The sequence below is a fragment of the Caretta caretta genome, chromosome 8, assembly GCF_965140235.1.
Source record: "Caretta caretta isolate rCarCar2 chromosome 8, rCarCar1.hap1, whole genome shotgun sequence".
Classification (NCBI taxonomy): domain Eukaryota; kingdom Metazoa; phylum Chordata; order Testudines; family Cheloniidae; genus Caretta; species Caretta caretta.
The window spans coordinates 79,089,795-79,109,659 of record NC_134213.1 but is presented as its reverse complement, the minus strand read 5'-3'; the positions used below and the strand labels follow the sequence as shown (position 1 = coordinate 79,109,659).

At 41.0% G+C, this 19,865-nt stretch overlaps 1 protein-coding gene across 7 annotated transcripts in view; it reads right to left on the bottom strand.

The window, feature by feature from the left end:
- COL24A1 (collagen type XXIV alpha 1 chain) overlaps window positions 1–19,865 on the bottom strand; it is a 246,903-nt gene that overhangs the window by 211,145 nt on the left and 15,893 nt on the right. For 5 of the 7 annotated variants that reach the window (XR_012669701.1, XM_075131667.1, XM_075131671.1 and 2 more), the window contains exons 2-3: window positions 18,796–18,860; window positions 7,405–8,720 (exon numbers count right to left, since the gene is read on the bottom strand). Coding sequence is in view for 6 of the 7 variants with exons in the window: in XM_075131667.1 (XP_074987768.1) it covers window positions 7,405–8,720; window positions 18,796–18,860 (1,381 nt within the window). In the remaining variant the exon portion in view is untranslated. The remainder of the gene's footprint in view (window positions 1–7,404; window positions 8,721–18,795; window positions 18,861–19,865) is intronic. The other 2 variants (XM_075131670.1, XM_075131669.1) reach the window with 2 other exon arrangements.

Sequence of the window (19,865 nt, the reverse complement as noted above, 5' to 3'; positions counted from 1 at the left end):
TTTTGTGTAAAAAGAAAATGTGATCATTTTTGTCCAGAAAATCCAAAATAAATTCAAAGTACCTTAAGTGGTTAAGATATCACAAGCAGCTACATTATTAAAAAATGTATTGCTTTTGTTCATTGCTTTTCGAAGATCATAACAAGAAACATATGGATGCAGTAGCAGCACAAGAAGATTTGGCCATAGCTTCAACAAAAAAATCAAATCTGCCCCCCATGATTGATAGCTGATTTACGGAAAAGGATCTCAACAACGTCTTTACTTTTGAATTTGAAAAGCCCAAATTTGAGCTTTTGGGAAAAGCAAAGAAGAAATCAGCAATGTGCAAGGTGGAAAAGGAAGTGAATGGTGAGCTCAAACCATGTAGCTTCAAGAAAGTGAAGCAAGTGCCGTGAAAAGTTTCAACCTTTGGCGGCATGTAAAACATAACCATCCTGAAAACTATGTGGCTCTGGTTACAAAAAAGGACCAGGAAGATGAGGCAAAACAGAAAGCTGACGCAGCTAAACGACGTCCATCTGGCTCTTTGAAAACTCCTGGAGAAAAGATTTTTTTGCGGAGCTTCATCTGAAAAGAAACCCAAAATTGAGCAAACAAAACCTGACTCATATTTGAAGTCCTCAAAGGTTACAGTCACCATGGATGCCAATACTTTCCGTGAAGGGCTGATGGAAATGGTTTGCTTGAGTTCAACACTGCTCACTAACTTCAGGCTAAAGAACAAAGGATTCCAAAAAATTGCAGGTGAAATGGGTCGGCAGCTTGGCGTTCGACAGGGCATGATGCGGTTCATCATTTAGTTGTCAGCACAACTGAGTCTGGTTGCGAAGAGCTCAAGAAAGCTTTGGAGCAAAAATTGTGCTACCTGAAAATGGATGTGGATGTGGAAACAGAAATTTCCTTGCAATCAATGCTCAGTACTATGAAGAAGGAAAAGATAAAGCTGTGGTAAAAACCTTGGACATAATCGACACTGAAGGGCGTCACAATTTGTTGTACATGAAAAGTCAAGTAAAAGCTATTTTAGAAAAATTTGGGATCAGTGAAATGCAAGTGCTGAGCATCTGCATTGACAATGCAGCAAACATGACGCGTGCCATCAAAAATTTCAGTGAGGACAATGAAACTATTTCTACCTCTGAGAACAGGGAGGTGGAGAGAACTGAAGCTATTTTGCCTGATGAAGAAACTAAAGGAATGGATGAAATCGAACTCAACATGGATGCTGCTGTGCAATGGGGTAATGACCCTAGCCTCATACTTCCAACATGGCTTCATGAGGATGGCTCAAAAGTCCAACTGATGAGGTGTGGTATTCACACTCTTGAGTTGGCGATCTTGGATGGACTGAACAAAGAACATGCGAAGAAATTTCTGGCAAAAATTTGACAAGTCGTTGTCAAACTACGAACCCCAAGTATTCGAAGTGTTCTGCTTGATCTACATGGGGTAACTCAATCACTGGATACTGTGACTCGCTGGGGTTCAACATTTGCGATGATTGATCGGCTTCTCGTTTTTCAATCTTACTGTGAACAAGTGGCTGCTGCTGGAACAAGAGAATTCAAGTTAACAAAAGCTGAATGGGACAAAGTAAAGAACCTGCGAGACCTCTTGGCAAAGCCAAACCAAACAACCGTGAATCTTCAAGCTGTCGATGTAACCCCGGGAGTTTTAATGAAGGAATGGCGAAAACTGTCAAAATTCTTGCAAGAAAATGGTGGACAAATAGCAGAAGGAATTCTATCCTCCATGTGGAAACGTGAAGAGAAGCTTTTTGACAATATTAATTTCCTTGCTGGAGTTTATGTTGACCCATGGTATCGGATTCTTCTTACCTCAAGGGAAATACCAAAGGCAAAGGAAGGGCTCCTTGATATTGCTCGACGACTCGAAAAACAAAATCTATTGCTACATTTGAACTCTGCGAAAGAGGTTGAAGAAAATGAAACACAACAAAAGGAGTCATCAACAATCGAATTTGCGGTTTCGGAAAGTTCATACGCTTCAGAAATAGCAGGCTGTTCTCAAACTTCCATCCCCACTCTGAACTTGTTCAAGCATCCATCCCTGAGACGTCTTCAACCATCACAGGGAAATGGAGATAATTCAAGCACCAATTCTTCAGAAGATGATGCCTTTGAAAAGGAATTGGATAAACAAGAAAGACGCCGGCGAGTTTCTGCGATTCATAATTGTAGTGAAGCATTATTCGAGAGAAAGTTTCAGGAAGGTTTGGGGAAGACATGATGGAGTCTACTGGTAGGCTAAAAGTTAGGTCTGTTTTTGAGGCCATTTACAGCTACCTACACTGCATTCAGGCTGCCTGTAGAATTGCTTCGAGCATGCCAACAACTCAAGCTAGTGTAGAACGACTGTTTTCGGCTTTAAAGTTAATTTTAAATGATTTGTGGCAGGCTATGAAAGACAACTTGATTACTGCAATAATTTTTTACAGAATGAATTATGAATGATTCCAGTTTGTATCATTGTTGATGAAATTTAAATTGTTTTAAAAGTCTGAAGAAAAATAATGTTTTTTTCAAAATTACAGTATGCACTTTTCTATTTAGTTAAAAATTAATTTGAATCGGAGCGTGGAGCAGAGTCGGAGCGGAGCTGGAGCAGTCACTATTGGTGCCGGAGTGGAGCTGGAGTGGAGCAATTAAAAAATTTGATTGCTCGAAATCCCTGAATTCATATTCATGTTTGATTTCAACTCTGCCTTCTAGCCAATCTTGTAAAACACCTAAGTGCTGATAAAGCAATGTATAGTCCTGAAACAAAAGAATCTTTCAGCATTATGTAGAATTATTATTATGCCACTTCATTTTCAAAACTTCCAGCCAAAAATAATGGCAAACACTTCTCCCTACAAATTGCATGGAAGTGCATCATGAACCACAATGAGAGGGTATCCAATCAATTGTGTGACTGGTCTCCTTCTCCTTCAGTTCTGGAAATCTCTTCCATGGTGAATTAGGCAGGCTAGAATTTCCAGGATTGCTACAGTGATACCATTAACATCAGAGGACTGTATGCAAGGCATCATGTACCAGATCCAAGTTTTACAGCAAAATCCCCTGGTTTCTAACACAAGCCAGTGCAGTGAACTGGAAATTGTCACATCTTCACGGAAATTCAAAAATTTAAGCTTTGTTTAATTAAGTATGAAAATAAATAATACATAATTACAGTACATCTTCCATTATTGATTTTGCTATTAGATTCTGCTGATAGTATTCTGGCCCTAAATTTCCAATAAACTGGAAGAGATGAGGATGGAGGTGTTTGAAACTGAAGACATGGGGTATTTGGAAAGTCAAGGTAGGTGACTTACAATTGTGCAATAAGCACATTAGCTCAGTTTCCATTAAAATGACCAGCAGTGGAACAGTTAAAAATGATGACATTTACTTATATTGTCATATTTATGTTTCAAGTCAACAGCCTCTTTGGGGGAGGGACCATCTTTTTCTTCTATGTTTGTACAGTGCCTAACACAATAGGGTCCTGGTCCATGACTGAAGCCCACACAGGTTACTGCAATACAACAGCCCACTGAGGTGAATGAGACAGTTCTTAGTCAGGAAGACAACAGTGCTCCAATTGCACTCACCCATATTTGGAAGGGGATTTTTTCAATCATACATAAAAAAACCCACTAGCACTTATGCATTTATTGAGATTTATAAAAAATACTAAAGAAAAGGGTGCCTAACCATACGCTATCCATAAATGAAAGCTTAAATTTCGGTAGCAAAGGGTGAATTCCATAGCTGTGGGATCATGGAATACAGGGGCCCTAATTATACTAGGCAAGAGTCGGTTAGGGTGGATGATTATAAAGCTAAAGCAAAGTTGAGGAGTTTGCAAACCACAAAAGCGAGTTATTGCTTGTCAACTCTAATAGATTAAAAATTATTTCTGTGTTGAATCCTCGAAAAAAGGTTCAAACCAGCCATGACATAATGAAAAAAATATTTTTTTTCCATGTCTCGTCAGCATTTTCTTACTGTCAGGGAACTTTGAAAGTTCTTTGCTGCTGCTTCCTCCAGTTTTCCAGTGATGAGATTTTAGGGGTGGGGCTTACATGAATCTATTCAAGTGTTGGTTTGGAGGTGAATTACTGTTCAAGGGAGCAGACTTAGTGAGGAAATGGAGTGATGTGACTGAATAGATAAGAACCAGACTATCACTGGCTCCTCCAGAGGTGTACAAGACTCAGAGAGGGAGCAAAAGAACATTCCCCATGGAATAGGGGCCAATCAGAGTGGCAGTCCCTGTGTTCTTCTGGATTTACAGGCTGCATGCCACCAAAAACTTATTGTAGAGAAGGCTATGATCCCTTCAGGAGGAAGGTCTTGTGGTGAAGGCATTGGACTGGAACTCAGGAGACCTAGGCTAAATTCCTGGCTCTTTCACAGATTCCCTCTGGATTACCTTGAGTAAGATACTTAGGATCTATGACCCAACAAAGAACATAAAAATGTAAGACTGGCCACACTGGGTCAGACCAAAGGTCCATCCAGCCCAGCATCCCATCCTCTGACAGTAGCCAATGCCAGGTGCCCCAGAGGGAATGAACAGAACAGGTAATCATCAAGTGATCCATTCCCAAGCACATTTAACTTTAAGCATGCAAGTGGTCTCATTTATTTCAATAGGAGTACTCACATGCTTAAGTTAAGCTCATGCCTAAGTGTTTTGCTAGATCAGACCCTTAATTTTTCTGCATTTTCCAGGTCACCGTCTATAAAGCGGGGATATTAACATTTCCTTTGTCTGTCTTGTCTATTTAGATTACAAGACCTCTGAGTCACAGACTGTCTCCTACTACATGTATGAACAGCACCAAGCACAAGGGGGCCCTGATTCTGGTTGAGGCCCCCAGTGCTATTGTAGTATCAAGAATAAATAATAATATGTCCCATGAATATTTCAGTGCTATTTGTGAAAGAACAGATTTGATTTTTCTGACTGACTGAAATCTTGTCATGCAATTTTTGCATTATCCTTTCCAATTCAACACAATCTATTGGTGGTTATAAAATATCCTCATCTTTAAAGACAACAATTAACAACATCTTGATGACAGCCAAGGACTTAATGATATAACTATAGAAATATTGTTACAAAGGGCAAAAACAACAAAATGAAGGACTGGCATCATATGCAGGGCAAGCAAGCAAGATCACTCATGGATTATCTTTAAATTAGTTTTTTAACACATCGTTTCTCAATTATCTCTCTAGCCCTTAGCATCTGGATCTTGTTTAAAATAGAAATTGGGCTCTTAGATAGGATTTTTAGTTGCTGATGACTAGTTTTCTGAAAAGATGTCTGCTGAGCTGAGAGAGAATACACACACTAAATTTATGGACATATTCAAACATATTAGAGGCTGTCTGACATATATCAAATAACTTTCCAGTAATAACCACAAACACACAGAGGAGCACAAGTGGAATTATCTACTCCATGCTATGGTTTCTGGACCTCAACCAGAAACTCAAATAAGAATCAGCTATCATATTATTCAAGTTAAGCATGCTGGGAAACATTCTACAGTCAGCCTGCATTAGTTTATATGAATTAGTTTCTATCTGCATATATTAGGAAGGTGTTTGGATATTGCACATATAAAATAAGACGACAATTAAGTTCACATTAAAGAAATACAAACATGCATTTTCATACATTTCTGAAGTTGCTTATCACAATAATTAATTACATGCATTTTGTGATGGAACTGCAAAGCAAGGGACTGCAACTCCCATCAGCCCCCTCCCCACAGCACTTCCCTTTCTCCTGCCCAGGTAAGGTAGTGACTGGGCTCAGCCTGTAGTGTAGGGCAGCGGTATGGAAACAAGGAGGCAGGGAAGCTGAGGCAGTGACCTGTGGCAAGCAGAGAGTTGGAGAGAAACTGGAGGCAGGAACAGATGCAGAGCCGCATGTGGAACAGGCTGCGAGTGCTGGACATTACAGAGGGTGCAGGTCTGTGTGGACTGAAGGGGAAGCAGCAGCTGGGCGTGGAGACAGTGCAGAGGGGCCTCAATAAGAGACATGAACTGAGCCTGGTTTGGAAAGCTGCAAGCCCCTATTTTCTTGGTATAGAAACTGGACTGGAGAGGGCAATCCCAGCACCAGGCATGAAGAGCCCTGACTCTCAATTGGACTGCCCCCAGGGGCCCACCCAATCAAGAACCACTATTGCTTACTTTGAACTGTAACTGTTTAAGCTTCTGTACCACGGATATTTGCAACCTTTCCCTTTCCCACTAGCCCTAGTAAAATAACCTTTCCCTTGGCCATGTATCTAGGTTGTTACTGGAACCCACCAGGGCTAGCGCCTACAAGGCCAGCTGTTGATGCACCTAGAGAACTTACCTCCCAGTCACAGTACCTCTAACACACTACTGGTGCCCTATTAGAGTTGTCAGTTTTGGTTGGACATATTCCTGGAGGTTTCATCACATGACATAATCTTTAAAGATTAATCTTTAATGCCTGGAGGGCTGGCAACCCCATGCTAGGGCAGGGGTTCCTGAACTTGGTTCGTGGCTTGTCCAGGGCAAGCCCCTGGCGGGCTGCGAGATGCTTTGTTTACCGGAGGATCCGCAGGTACGGCCACTCACAGCTCCCAGTGGCTGCAGTTTGCCATTCCCGGCCAATGGGAGCTGCGAGCAGCTGTACCTGCGGACGCTCAGGTAAACAAGGCATCTCGCGGCCCACCAGAGGCTTATCCTGAACAAGTCGTGAACCAAGTTTGGGAACCCCTGCCCTAGGGGCTTGGGCTCAGGCTGGAGCCTGGGATCCAGGACCCTGCAAGATGGAGGGTCCAGAGCTCAGGCTGCAGCCTGAGCCCAACAGCTACACTGCAACTAAACAGCCCCTTAGCCAAAGTCAGCTGGCATGGGCCAGCCATAGGTGTCTAACTGCAGTGTAGACATACCCTAAGAGTGCTGCTCATCTGAGAATCTTATATCATTCTGATAATAAATTCATTTATTTTCTTTGGTTCATTTTATCCATTCTTGTCATGCTTTAGTCTTAACACTTATGTACTGTATGCATTAACCCTATAATTTTATTAAGTAGCTATTTATATCTAGTGCAATTATAAATATGTTGCTGCATTTCAAATGAAAAAGGCAACATATCTGGTTTGTTTATCATTTTACCAGAACTGAGTGTCTTCGTACTCTGTCAGTGTATAAAAAAATACATTTATGCCAAAATTACATTCTGGACAGCACATCTTATGGCAACCATACATTTATACAGTACATTAAGAAGTTTCTGTCTCAGTTTTGACATACTTTTCAGGGCTTATTTCAGACCCTTCTGTTAAATGTGTGTTGCTGTAGTATATTAATGTTTATAATAAAGACAACTTACTGGAGGTCCAGTTTCTCCTTTTGGCCCTCTTGAATTCTCCATTTCAAACACTTTGTTAAGATCTTCATAATCATAATTGTAACTTTCAACATCAATTTCATAACCGTTTTCTGCAGCATAAGTCTCATCAGCATCAAATGCACCTTCCTCCCATGGATTGAGCTGATTATCCAAAGACAGGTCTACAGTAGCCCTGTATAGTGTTGTGTTTAAGATTTGCTGAATTTCCAGGGGTTCATCTAAAAGCTGCTTGGCCTTTACCTGTGTTTTCATATCTTTGATCTTACTCTGTTTTACAGAAGAAATGAGGGGGAGCTCACTTTTTCCACCTGCATCTTCTGTGGCATTATCTGAACTATTTTGAGGTGATCCCAGTTTTTTTTTGCTGCCATTCCTCTTTTTGCTCAAGTCCTGTTGATGAATTGACAGACTAAAGTTTTCCTGGACACTTGCTTCAGGTCTAATTGTTGTGGACTGAGGTTCAGATTTTGCAAGCTCTGATGGAGTAACAGTTCTTAACGCCAAGGATTCTGGTAGGGTATGGATTGGTGCAGTGTTGTTAATAGGAAGGTTTAATGCTTCTTTCTGTGTATAAAATGATTTATGTTCAGATTGGGTGTTGTCAGCAAACTGTTTCCTTGGAAAGTTTACAGACACCCCAGCTGATGTGTCGGGAGGTGCTGGCAAAGATCGGTATGTTTCAGCTTGGCGACATTGCTGTTTTACGTATTTACAATAGTTTGCAGAGGCTTGTGCAGACGGGATAATATCCAGTTGACATATTACTCCTTCAAAGCTGACAGACTGAGAGTTCATCCGTCCTAAGGTAAACAAACCATCCAAATCAAATATCTGTACTTTAGAAAGTGTTTCCCTGCTGTAATATTTCTTTCCACACTCAGCAAACATTGAGACTGTCTTGTCTCTAATGTCAATAGCAAATGAATGCCATTGTTCATCATGAATACTGTAATCAAAATATACAGACTGCTTCCCTCCAATATATACCACTACCTTCTTTGGTAGCAACTGTACACCAAACTGCAGTCTGTTTTTGTCCCTAATACTGAAAAGAAAAGCATTGTTTACTCTATAAGAGTGTAGCCCAATCAATAATGTGAACTGATTCCCTAGACTTGATGGTATGACTTGAGTGATAGGGGATTCAATGTGTGCATCTCTGGTTAAAACAACGCCTGATGCTGTTAAGCGAACCCCCTGAGGTAACGGAACAGATGACAAGGGCATTGTAGACACTGCTGATGGATGTTGTATGTCTTTCCCACCAAGGCCTAACTGATGAAGAACATCTATGCCTGCAAAAGAAACAAAAAGGGGGGGGGGGATGTATTATTGTTTTATTTCATTCATATGTTCATAAATTGATATATATGCATATATAGCATGTAGACACACACACACACACACACCCTAATATCAATACCAGCATCTGAATAAAATTATACTTCACAGAACGAATGTACTGTATACTATTAGGTCACTAAATCCCAAAGGAAGATGCATCAGTCAGTGATATAAATGGAGAGCAGAAACCTGACTAAAGTCAGCTAAACTGATGAACAAAACAATCCCCAACTTGTCTTAAAAACTAAGACCCAGCTTGTCTTCTCACTTGGTTCACCCACAGGAGGTGCTATGAGGGGAGGAATCTATGTGATGATTCCTTCATAGAGACACCCTCCCCACCCCATGCACAATATCATCCTATGGGGGAGGGGAGTTGCCCTCTCCACAAAAGTCCTACTCCCAAATTTGACAGGAATTGAGGCAGAGAGTACCCTTGCTTCCACTTTGGTTCTGGCCTCCTACACTCCCCTGGCTTTGTGATAGAATGGCCCCACTGCAGGCATTTTGCCAAGGACTCACCCGAGACATAACTCCTGCTGCTGTATAACATGGAGATTGAGAACTGTCCATGTAAATTTATTCCCAGTACTACAGTGGGATTACAACTTGGTGAGAACACCCTCATAGCACTCTACACTCCAATAAGCTCCCAAAACTTAAAACATGGAGCAGCTAATTTACAAAATGGAACAATTCCGAATTCCTGTCCTCTCTCCGTTTTCCAATAGACTGAAAGCAGAATCCCCACTTACTCTAAATTCACATGCTCACTACCAATCTGCCACTTTCAAGCAGGCAAAAGGTCATGTATTACTTACATACCACCACAGCACCTAACTTTTAAATACTTATTTTAAATTAGACAAAACATGCTGCACTTTTTTCTGTTAACCACCCATGCTACAATGCTTTACCCTGTGGCATAAATAGCATTATTGAAAACACAAGGTAGAATTTTGTTTAAAGAGGGACAACCAGCATATTAGCACAGCAACAGCTCACCAAGTACCATAAGGGAACCTCAGGTTAGGCAGAGAGGTAAGCCTGACAGCAGAGATATTGAGTGTATTGTGGATATGCTGCATTTGGTACATGAGGAGGAGAGCTGCTGCCATTCCATCAGGGTGCCCCATTCACCACCCACCACGCAGTAATGAGTCTGGCTTCGAACGAATGGGATAGCCATCAGTTGCAGATATCTGTGCCACGGGACAGTCAGAGGAAGAGGAAAATGAAGATTTCCCCAGGGGAACAAAAGGTGGTGTCTTAATTACAACATGTTTGTACTCCTCTTCCTCTGCTGAGTTTACTCGTAAAGAGCATAGATGAGGTAAGCCGTGGAGAAGCTGTCTGACCATGCAAAAGAGGAATAGGCCAGGTAAGGGAGGGGAATCAGCAGGACAAAAGTGCCAGTGCTCTCCATCTTTTGGCTCTTGGGCTAAAAAGTCCCCATCCTGCCCCCATCCTTTCTGTTAATCAAGAGGCTGCAGCTATACAGAAATGATTTAAACTAAGATTGCATTCTAGTGGAAGAGAGAAAAACGTTGTAATACATTAACATATAGCACTCACGAGATTGCTGCTACAACTGTGTGGGTCACTTCAGAAGAATCCTTGCAGTACAGTGTAGTTTTGGCTCTGAGTGTGAAATAAAAGCCTATTTCCTCCCAGAGGGTGGATATATTCTGATCAATTAATAGAGATGAGAGAATTTGCCTCTAGTTGAATTTGTTTGGTATCCAAATAGCTGGACCAAGCTATTACCCCTGACTGGGGAGAGATTAGCATTTTCCATCGTATTTTGGCAGAGGGTACTTTGTGCTATGTAATTTGTGTTTGTATTATGCAAATAAAGCTGAGGCTTTTTAACTATTAAGTGGTTTAAATGAAATTGGGAGCAGCCAATGGAGGCTAAGGATTTTTGCCAAGGTTAAGGAAGTGGAGGCACAACTACAAATAAAATAAAAAGACAGTAATTGAAACAAATGGATATTCACAATTTTTAGTGGATATTAGATTTCTTTTTCCAGCTCTCCCACTCTCTGTTTACTGAACACATTAGTAGCAAATGTTAAGAATAGACACATCTTGGCTCAGCTTCTATAGAAAATACAAAAAAGCTGAAGATTTCCTTGGAAGCGTTTTAAAAATTGGAACCAAAAGCATAAACCTGAGTGCACTGTACAGCTTGAAAATTAATTACACACCTTGCAGTGGTTCTAGTCCTGTTAGAAAGTTTGCAGTAGTGCCAAGATTGTACTGGCAGGTAGCCAGCACAGACAGGGGCAAGCAAAAGCACATCTTCAGAGAAAATCATAGATACCTGCCAATTTCTCAGGATGCCACAAAGTAATTAATTTATCCAGGCTGTATTTTAATCCATCATAAACTAATAGCAAATACTTGCTATGCAACTGCCAAATTTAATGCATGTGGTAATGAAAAATCATGATTTGCCACAGGCTAGATTCTGTTTAGTCATGACATGTGTGCACAGGGGGAAGAAGTATTTGCATTGCTCTAGCAAAGACCAGGTAAAATTACAGCCTCTATGCTCTGGGGAGTGCAGGTGCTCCCCTGGGGAAATGACACCCCAAAGGAGGCAGCAGCCATGGCTCTGTCCCCTCTACGCACTGGCCAGCTGAGGTGGTTGGCTGCACAGGATGGAACAAATTGCACCCCACAAAAGGTTTGGTGCTACCCCCAGGGGCAGTGTCCCCCTAATTCCAGGCTGGGCCTAAATGTCACATTTAAACTCTATAAACACCTTACGTTTGTGATGGATTGTGTTTGTGTTTGCAAAACGACATGCGTAAGCATGGACTTTGTCAGAAGGATTATGAGTTGAAGGATAAATCAGAGATGGCTCAAACAAACTGGGCTATTAATAATTTTTTTTTAAATCATTGTACATTAAAAATACTGTACCTCCCTCTGAAGTAATAACAAAACTGCCCAAAGTCAGGCAGTTCAAATGTAAAGATTACATGGATGGACTTAATACAATCCTATTGCCTTTAGAAATACAGTACAGGAAGAAGGCCCTCAACAACCTAGCTAAGAGTTTCCCTCTTAAAAATGCATCAGCACAATATTATCACAGAGCTTGATTGTGTCAGTTACACTGAGCCCAGAGAAAGGGGCCGCAGTGATGTCAGGTGCCACACTGCCCTAGGGGAACACTAGGAGGCATTGTGCTTCAAAGAGCCAGACTGTCACCCAGAGCTTAGAGGCTACTTGTCTGCTGTCACACTCCTTAGTTGGGTGCAGTATACTCCCTCCAATGCAGCCAGCCTCCTCCATTGGCCAGCGCGTGTGGTGTTTGGCCTGGGGAGGGAAAAATGAAGCTCTGGCCCTGGCTTCTTTAGGGTACTGTGCACCACCAAAGGAATAGGTCCAGAGTGCAGGGATTACAATTCTTTCTGGCCCTTGCATGGGCTGTGGAAGGGGGACCACAGCTCCTTATGCTGCCCCCATCCCACTATTGTGCACCCATCTAAGAACCAGGCAGAATCTGGCCCATAATGGTTGACTAGATAGCTCAGAGGATTTGTAATAGGATATAGACCCTTTCATCCCCAGATCAATGACCAAAAGTTACTACTTCATGATGGCTATTCAGTGGCCTGTTGGAATGAGTTTTGTGGTCTTAACAGTTCAGTACATGTGCCCAAATCACAAAAATCATCACTACAACTGGAACCTAGCAGGTGAAGAACTGAAGGGCCATGGACTCTGAGCTGCACTCCCACCTCTAGAGATTAACCTTCTCGATAGTTGTTGTGATACATTGTAGGGGAGGTAGTATAGGAAGACTACTTGATGAATGAATCAAAGATTTCAGTTTACTGAGCTTTAAAAGAAATTATGAATAAACAAGTTAATGAGCAGCAGTCATTTTGTACATTAAATGGAGAACTGTCTAAGATGGCAAGCATCCTGTAACTGCAAAACTCCAAGTTAAATATCCTTATCCATCAACATGAGTACTGTAACCTTGCAGTGTTTTTATCCTTATGATTTCTAAAATAATTAATATTCACTTTCATTTCATGGCATTTTTGTTAATAAACTGTATGGGTGGAAATGTCACTGGTGAATCTGGTTGTCATTTAAGGAAGTGAGAAGAGTAAACATGGATATCACAGCAGAGGTGAGCTAAAAGGCGGACTGTTTGCTGAGACACTTGAAATCTGCAGCACACAAACTTTCTAAAGTCAGCGTGAGTGCGAGTGAAAGTCATGTTAGTATCTGTGCCAACAACCCCCTAGAGAAATTGTGCTCAATTCTTGGTTCCTCATTCTGTTTATTTTGAAAATTACCTGATGCCCCAAGAGTTCTTAGAAGCTATTCTCTTAGTTTGCTGAGACACAAAAGCAGGGTAAATTTAGTTTTTATTGTTCCAAAGAATGGAAAAAAGAATCTCTCTAATTCCATCATAAAAGAATAATGGAAAAAGGAAAAGAACCAAAGATCCTCATGAAAAAGAAAGGATAAATGCTTTTTACACCCGCAATATACTAGTTTCCTCCCAACAAGTAGCAGCTCAGGAGAGGGCTAAACACAAAGCAAATGCAGAATGAAAAAATGACACAAAAGATTAAGTAGCAACAAATCACCCCAACTATACTTCTATACTTGCACTGTCTATGTCCTACTATGCAGCTACAAACTCTGTTTCTGGATATTTGATTTCTGGTCAGGTGTGTGGTCCCTTTTGAATACATTCAGTTTGGTTTTAGCTTTCAAAATTCATCATTGGTTTTAGGAACATGTAATCCTCTGAACTCTTTCCCCATTATGAAAGCCATTATTTTTCTATACCCATTAAAGGTCAGTTGTTTTCCCTTATGTATGTCTGCACATCATCTGTCTTCACCTACTCTTTTACCCAATAAATAAGAGCATATTTGTCACACACATTGCTATGGCTCATCTTGTTAAAACTATTTGTTTTAGCTTTTGCAGCCTGATGCTTTTTCTCCTTCTCCCCCTAATGCCCTGCAAAATTCATTCAGTTGTTCCATCACTGGGAGTATGGGAGGAGGAGGGGTGGAATAAACTTTGGCTCTGTCTCTTCCCTATCCACCAACAGTAGTGAAGACCACTGAAAAACCAACAGCTCCCCCCACCTGCCAGTTGTTGCCCATTGAAAACTGCAAAATTTAAAGTTTTTTGTGTTTTTCAACTAAAACCTCAAAAAATTGCCAAAAATGGATATTAACGTGTCAAAATGGAAACATCCATCAAAAAGCCATTTTCCACTGAAAAATACATTGCCAGAAAATTTTCAGCCGGCTCTAGGCACCACACTGGGAGTCAGGTGATCTGGATGCCCAGTTCACCAGCAGATATATAATCATAACTGCCACAAATAATGACAGCACAAGAGCCTGAAACTGTAGTGTTGTGTGGCAACAGGGACATATGCACTGCAACAATCACTATGTAACACTGTCAGGATACAGCACCCTGATTGTTTTATGGCTCTGCATTTCCATCCAATCTTCAGGAGTGCTGGCACATTTTGTATAGTGGGAGTGCTCAGAGCCATTGAACCAAACTGTAAAGCCTGGGTATGATGAAACCACCTTAAGACAGGGGGTGTTGCAGCACCCCCACTACCCTTAGTTCCAACACCTGTGCCTATCTCATCTCTTTTTGCTATCCTTGCCACTCGTGGCAGCTGTGAGGATGAGCTACTTGGGCTGTCCTTCCCACTTCAGCCCTCCTAAGGTGCACGAATGTACCCTTCTAGCTGTTTGGTCAACTCTGCAGTGAGTAAGTGTGACTGGCCAGCTCAACATCACTGTGCAAGTCCAGTTGCTACACACTCCCTATGCTGCGTCAGGTTTTAGTTAACATGGGGAGCACTCCTCAGACTGATGCTTCAGACCTAGCGGAATAAGTAGAGCAGTGAGTACCAATTAGACCTGTGGGCTGTGCATGCAGATTTCCCAAGACTGACTTGTGGCTTAGGCCCCATACAGACAAGGACATTTACACAATGCATTGCTTCTCAAGCAATGTGTGCATAGCTGCCTTGTAAGAACAAGAGAGGAGGCAATGCATATTAATTACTCCACCCAGCAACATAATGTTTGGCAGAATAACTACCAATATAACCTCTCCTTTCAACATATCAGTCAGAAACCAAGTACCAAGATATTCTTAATGGGTGGCATCTGAATCTTTGGCAAACTCCCTAGATAACTCTGTGAACAGCTTAGTACTGTCTCTGGATCTGCTATGTAGTTCGACAGAGGGATAGGCTGCTTGACCTGTCTGTCTTTTTGCTGCTTCTTTCTTTGAATTTCTTTTGATTCTGAGAAATCTAAGCAATTTTCTCTTTCACAATATGGTTCCTCACACATCATTCTGCAATCTATCATACATTTCAGCCACTTCTTAAAGAGAGATTTTTAGGAACTGAAATTTTGCAGGCATGGGTATCTCAATATGTCCTGATGCTTTTTCTTATTTAAAATATCCACATACGCTTTAAAGCAGAAAACTTTTATAAATCAGTTGCTTTGTATGTATAACTACTTTTTATAGCCTTTTATATTACTATCTCAAAGAATCACATGGTAGGCAAAATTCATGCTTGTGCAGGCTGCCATCGCACAGCCCTACATATTAATTTGGTCCCAATTAAGCCCTTAATATAGGACTTAAATAAAACTGAAGTGTTGCATAGGACATCTGCTTTAGGGGAGATTTTCATTTAAGGAAATTTCCCATTGAGTTACATGGAACTGATATCAGCTACAAAGGGGCTAATGTCTACAACAGTGCAATGACAGCTGTAGCAAGATTTCTTCATGAAACATGTTATAAAAAGAAAAGGAGTATTTGTGGCACCTTAGAGACTAACAGATTTATTTGAGCATAAGCTTTCGTGAGCTACAGCTCACTTCATCAAGAAATTCAAAAAGAAGAATGTTACATTTGTTACCTAAGCCAAGGGAAGAATGGGCTTGAGAACTAAGGATTAGGCTCTGAGTAAGAGGTCACAATAAACTTCAGCAGAAGAACAGTAATGTTCTTGTTGTGCCCAAGTAATGATGTTTTTCTGAAAACTTCCATATATTTGATGGGTTAAGTTACAACTTTCACTATCTTTCAATGCAATTTGGGGGGTTCTTTTCACTTTGCAGTGTGCGCTTAACAATTAATTCTATTAGAATGGTGTCCCCAGCCTCTGCTTGCCAGAAGCTGGGAATGGGCGCCAGGGGATGGATCACGTGATGTGTACCTGTTCTGTTCATTCCCTCTGGGGCACCTGGCATTGGCCACTGTCAGAAGACAGGATACTGGGCTAGATGGATCTTTGGTCTGACCCAGTATGGCCATTTTTATGTTCATGTCCATAGAGGGGCAAACAAACACCTTTGAAAGTTCATTTGCTTATGTGGATGTGAAATACACAGAACATTTTCTTCTTGATGCATCAGAAATGGCTCCTCTTATCTGCTTTTTCCTCTAACCGGGGAGCATGCAGCTGGGGTAGAAAATCACATGATTCCAAATCACGCTGCCGCTGCTGAATATTTATTTTATCTACATAGACTTCTAAGAAGAGGTGTGCATCCTAAGCTCTAGGCATCCTTGGCAATCATTTTAAACCCACCAATATAAACATATCACCTGCAGCAATCTCCACTGTACACAGCAGTAATTAGATAGTACTTACAGCAAAGTAAAGGTGCAAAAACTAACTAATGATAGCTCCTCAGCAAAATCCCCTTCCCCAAATCCCTTTTAGAAGGCAAGCTTTTCAGTGTGCCCTAGGAATTAACAAGTGGGAAGCAAGTTCCAAAGCCAAAAGGTTCTCAAATACTGCGATGAGAGGGCTACAGAAGTGGATAAACGGCAAGATAAAATGCCCTGCCAAAAACTCCCTCCCTGATGCTCAAAGAGTGTCAGCTTGAGTGCTTCCACCGATCTCAGCTGTGGCAGTGTGGCACAGAGACAAGCAGTCTGGGAAGTATGCAGGTGCAAGGCCAGTTAGGGTTTTATAGGCAGACCACAAAGCAAGGGTGTAACATGCTCCTGCTGAGATACCTGCTAAGCATGAAGCACACTCTGTATCTACCACCTTCAGTTCCTGCATGGATTTAAGACCTAGCCCAAAGGTTGAAAAGTTTAAAAATTAACAGTTAAGGGAACCAGACAACTCCCAACCACAAAATAATCTTTCCCAGGCAAAGCAGCCCTAAAACTCCTCAGGCAGCGAGTGCAGGATTTCCCCTTCATTGTGGAATTCCTGGGTAGTGTAGAGCTGCAACAGTAGCTTCTACATGAGTCCCCTCCTGGTACAAGGAGCATAGACAGGGCATTCCTTTACCTAACAAGCCCCAGAGCAGCCACTCAGGGTATCAGACTGCTTATATGAAACACAGCAGTCATGACACTTTTCTATTTTATGCAGAAGACCAACCCTGTGCCTCCCGAACTGAAGGACAGCAGAGGGCACATTTGCACCTCCTAATGGTAGGAGCGTGGTTCTGCTATAGCTGAGGATCTAGTCCTGTAACTTTAAAACTCCTTTTCTGATATTTTGCCAATCTTCCCAGAAAATTTCCTCCTGGGGATGACATGTGGCATGTGAAATTTTGGGGGAACTTGTTATCTTTTGGAGAAGTTTGGAGTGGTTGGTTGAAAACTGGATATATAATGGGAAGTTAGCTTCATCCTTAACTATATAGCAGCTACCATCACTCCATAATGTCAAGCCCATCACTGGTATCTCTTACCATTTCTGCTGCTTCAGGAAAAGTGGAAGCTGACTCCTTAAATCCACCCACCTTCCTACCCTGTTCCTGCGGTGGCCCCTAATGTAGCTGGCCATCGGAGCAGTCCATGTACATATACGGCTGTAGGCTCAGCCTGCAAGGCCAAACTTTCTTTCTCTTCCATTGCAGAACTTGGCTCAATGAGAGTGGCACCAGGAAATTAGCAACATCCCAGGCAGCATATAGCATGCTCTGAATGGGAGAATAGGGAGACAGCCTTGCCAAGGCAGATGGAGAGAGCAGGGGAGACATAAACAAGTAGTGGAGGAAAAAATTAAGAGCAAGAAAGGAAAAGAAGCAACATACTGGAACAAAAACCACAAGACTAAGAAGAAAACAAGAACAGAAAAATATTGCAACTGACAGGTAACAATGCAAAGTGATACGTGAGGAGGAAGGTACTCAGCTGCTGATTCATCACCGCAGACTCAAGCACAATATAATCAGGAATCAGTCCTTTTCTTTAAAACATATTCCAGTTGTTTGGTTTGGTTCTCTTTGTGGTGAGTCTAGTCACCAGCCAAAAGTGAACATTTATTTCAAAGGTGAAGTCATTTTGTGTGCCGCTTAGACAGTGAAGGGCAATTTACATGACAGGCACTCAATGCTATCCATGACCCATTACTGGCAGCCAAAAATTACCATCCTGACACATTAACTTTCATCAATTTAGGATGCATGTTCTTCAGCTGTCTCTGACGTAACCCTTCACATCTGGCAGTGCCAGGATACCAAGCAGACAAAAACAAAACACCACCCTATTTCCTAACCAACATCTGTATTTGAATACAAAAATAAGCTAACATGCAAATTTCACTTTTTGCCTAATAATGCCCATCTAGACTAAGCACTTATTACAGGCCCTTGTTTGCTTGCAAAGTCTTAAGAAGTGCAAAGGTAACTCAGCCACAGTTCACCACCCCCAAGAACACCCACTTACAATGACTACACAATCAAAGCCTTTTCACTGTACAAGACTTCTCTTTTATAAAGACTTTGGTTAAATATGTAAGCAATTTCATAGACAGAAAATCTGAGTTATATTCAAAAGGTCATCTTTTCCAAATGGTTAATTTGAACTTATGATCTCATTGTACTCTATCTGACATTTGGATTAGTAACTTCTGAACAGCTGAATTTAAGGTCATTACTACCAGAAGCCATTTACTTTTTTTCCTCTAGTGGCAGATTATTCAAATACTCTGTTATAAGGAAGTCTTCTCACCTTGTGCTGGCATTTGTGCGGCACCCACAGCTACGCATATCGCAAGAAAAAGGAGGAGGGTTTTCCTAAAAGAAAAAAGAATTTTAAAATGTGGAAAAAATCTTAACCAATCAACAGTTTAAAACTCCCTGGGATTTAGAAGGCCTGAATCAAAGCCAGTTGAAGTCAGCGAAAAGACTCTTAGTGACTTCACTTAGTTATGGATCAGAGACACAGTACCCTCAGATTGTAGAACTTTCCACTGATGCTAATAGGAAGTTTCACGCAAGGCTCAAGGATAATATATGTCCTCATGTTTCAACCAACACATACCCAGTAGATACAGTCTACATTGATTCCTATTCACAAGACAACTATATTCATTTTGAAATTATTTTATTTTGTTGTATCTGTTTCATATTTAGAGGCTGTTATATATTAAACTACTTTCTAGAAAAATACTATTGTAATGAAAATATAAGACATGACAATTTGTTACACACGATGATCATTGTGCATTGTACCCATTACCAATTTTATCACATATTCTATCAGTTTATCCAGAAATGAAAATGGTATGTAGTAAATGATTATTGTGCACTGTACCCATTACCAATTTTATCACATATTCTATCAGTTTATCCAGAAATGAAAATGGTATGTAGTAACTAATAATTTTGTAAGTCTTGTACTTTCTTCTTTTCTACTTTTGCGTGACCAAGATCCCAGTTATAACTGCTAGTGTTTCCCAGGAAGCAGTGTATCATGCTCTCCTAGGGGTATAAAAATCACAGAACATCTTTGGAATAAAACTCCATGCTCAGAGGGACACTCCTGTATTCGCAGGTGACCCATGAGCATAGATAGCAACAAAAATAGATCAAGATAATGAGTCTAGGTTTTTTAACAAGAATCCATTAACACTGAATCTGTGTAATACAGAAGGAAAATCAACTGTGACAATGACATTTTACAATTTCCGTTAATTTTTACTCTTGATTTTATTGCATTACATTTCTTTCTTAAATCCTGCTAATTTTCGTGGATATTCCAAAGTGAAAGAACCAGACTTAGAAATAATTTAACAACAG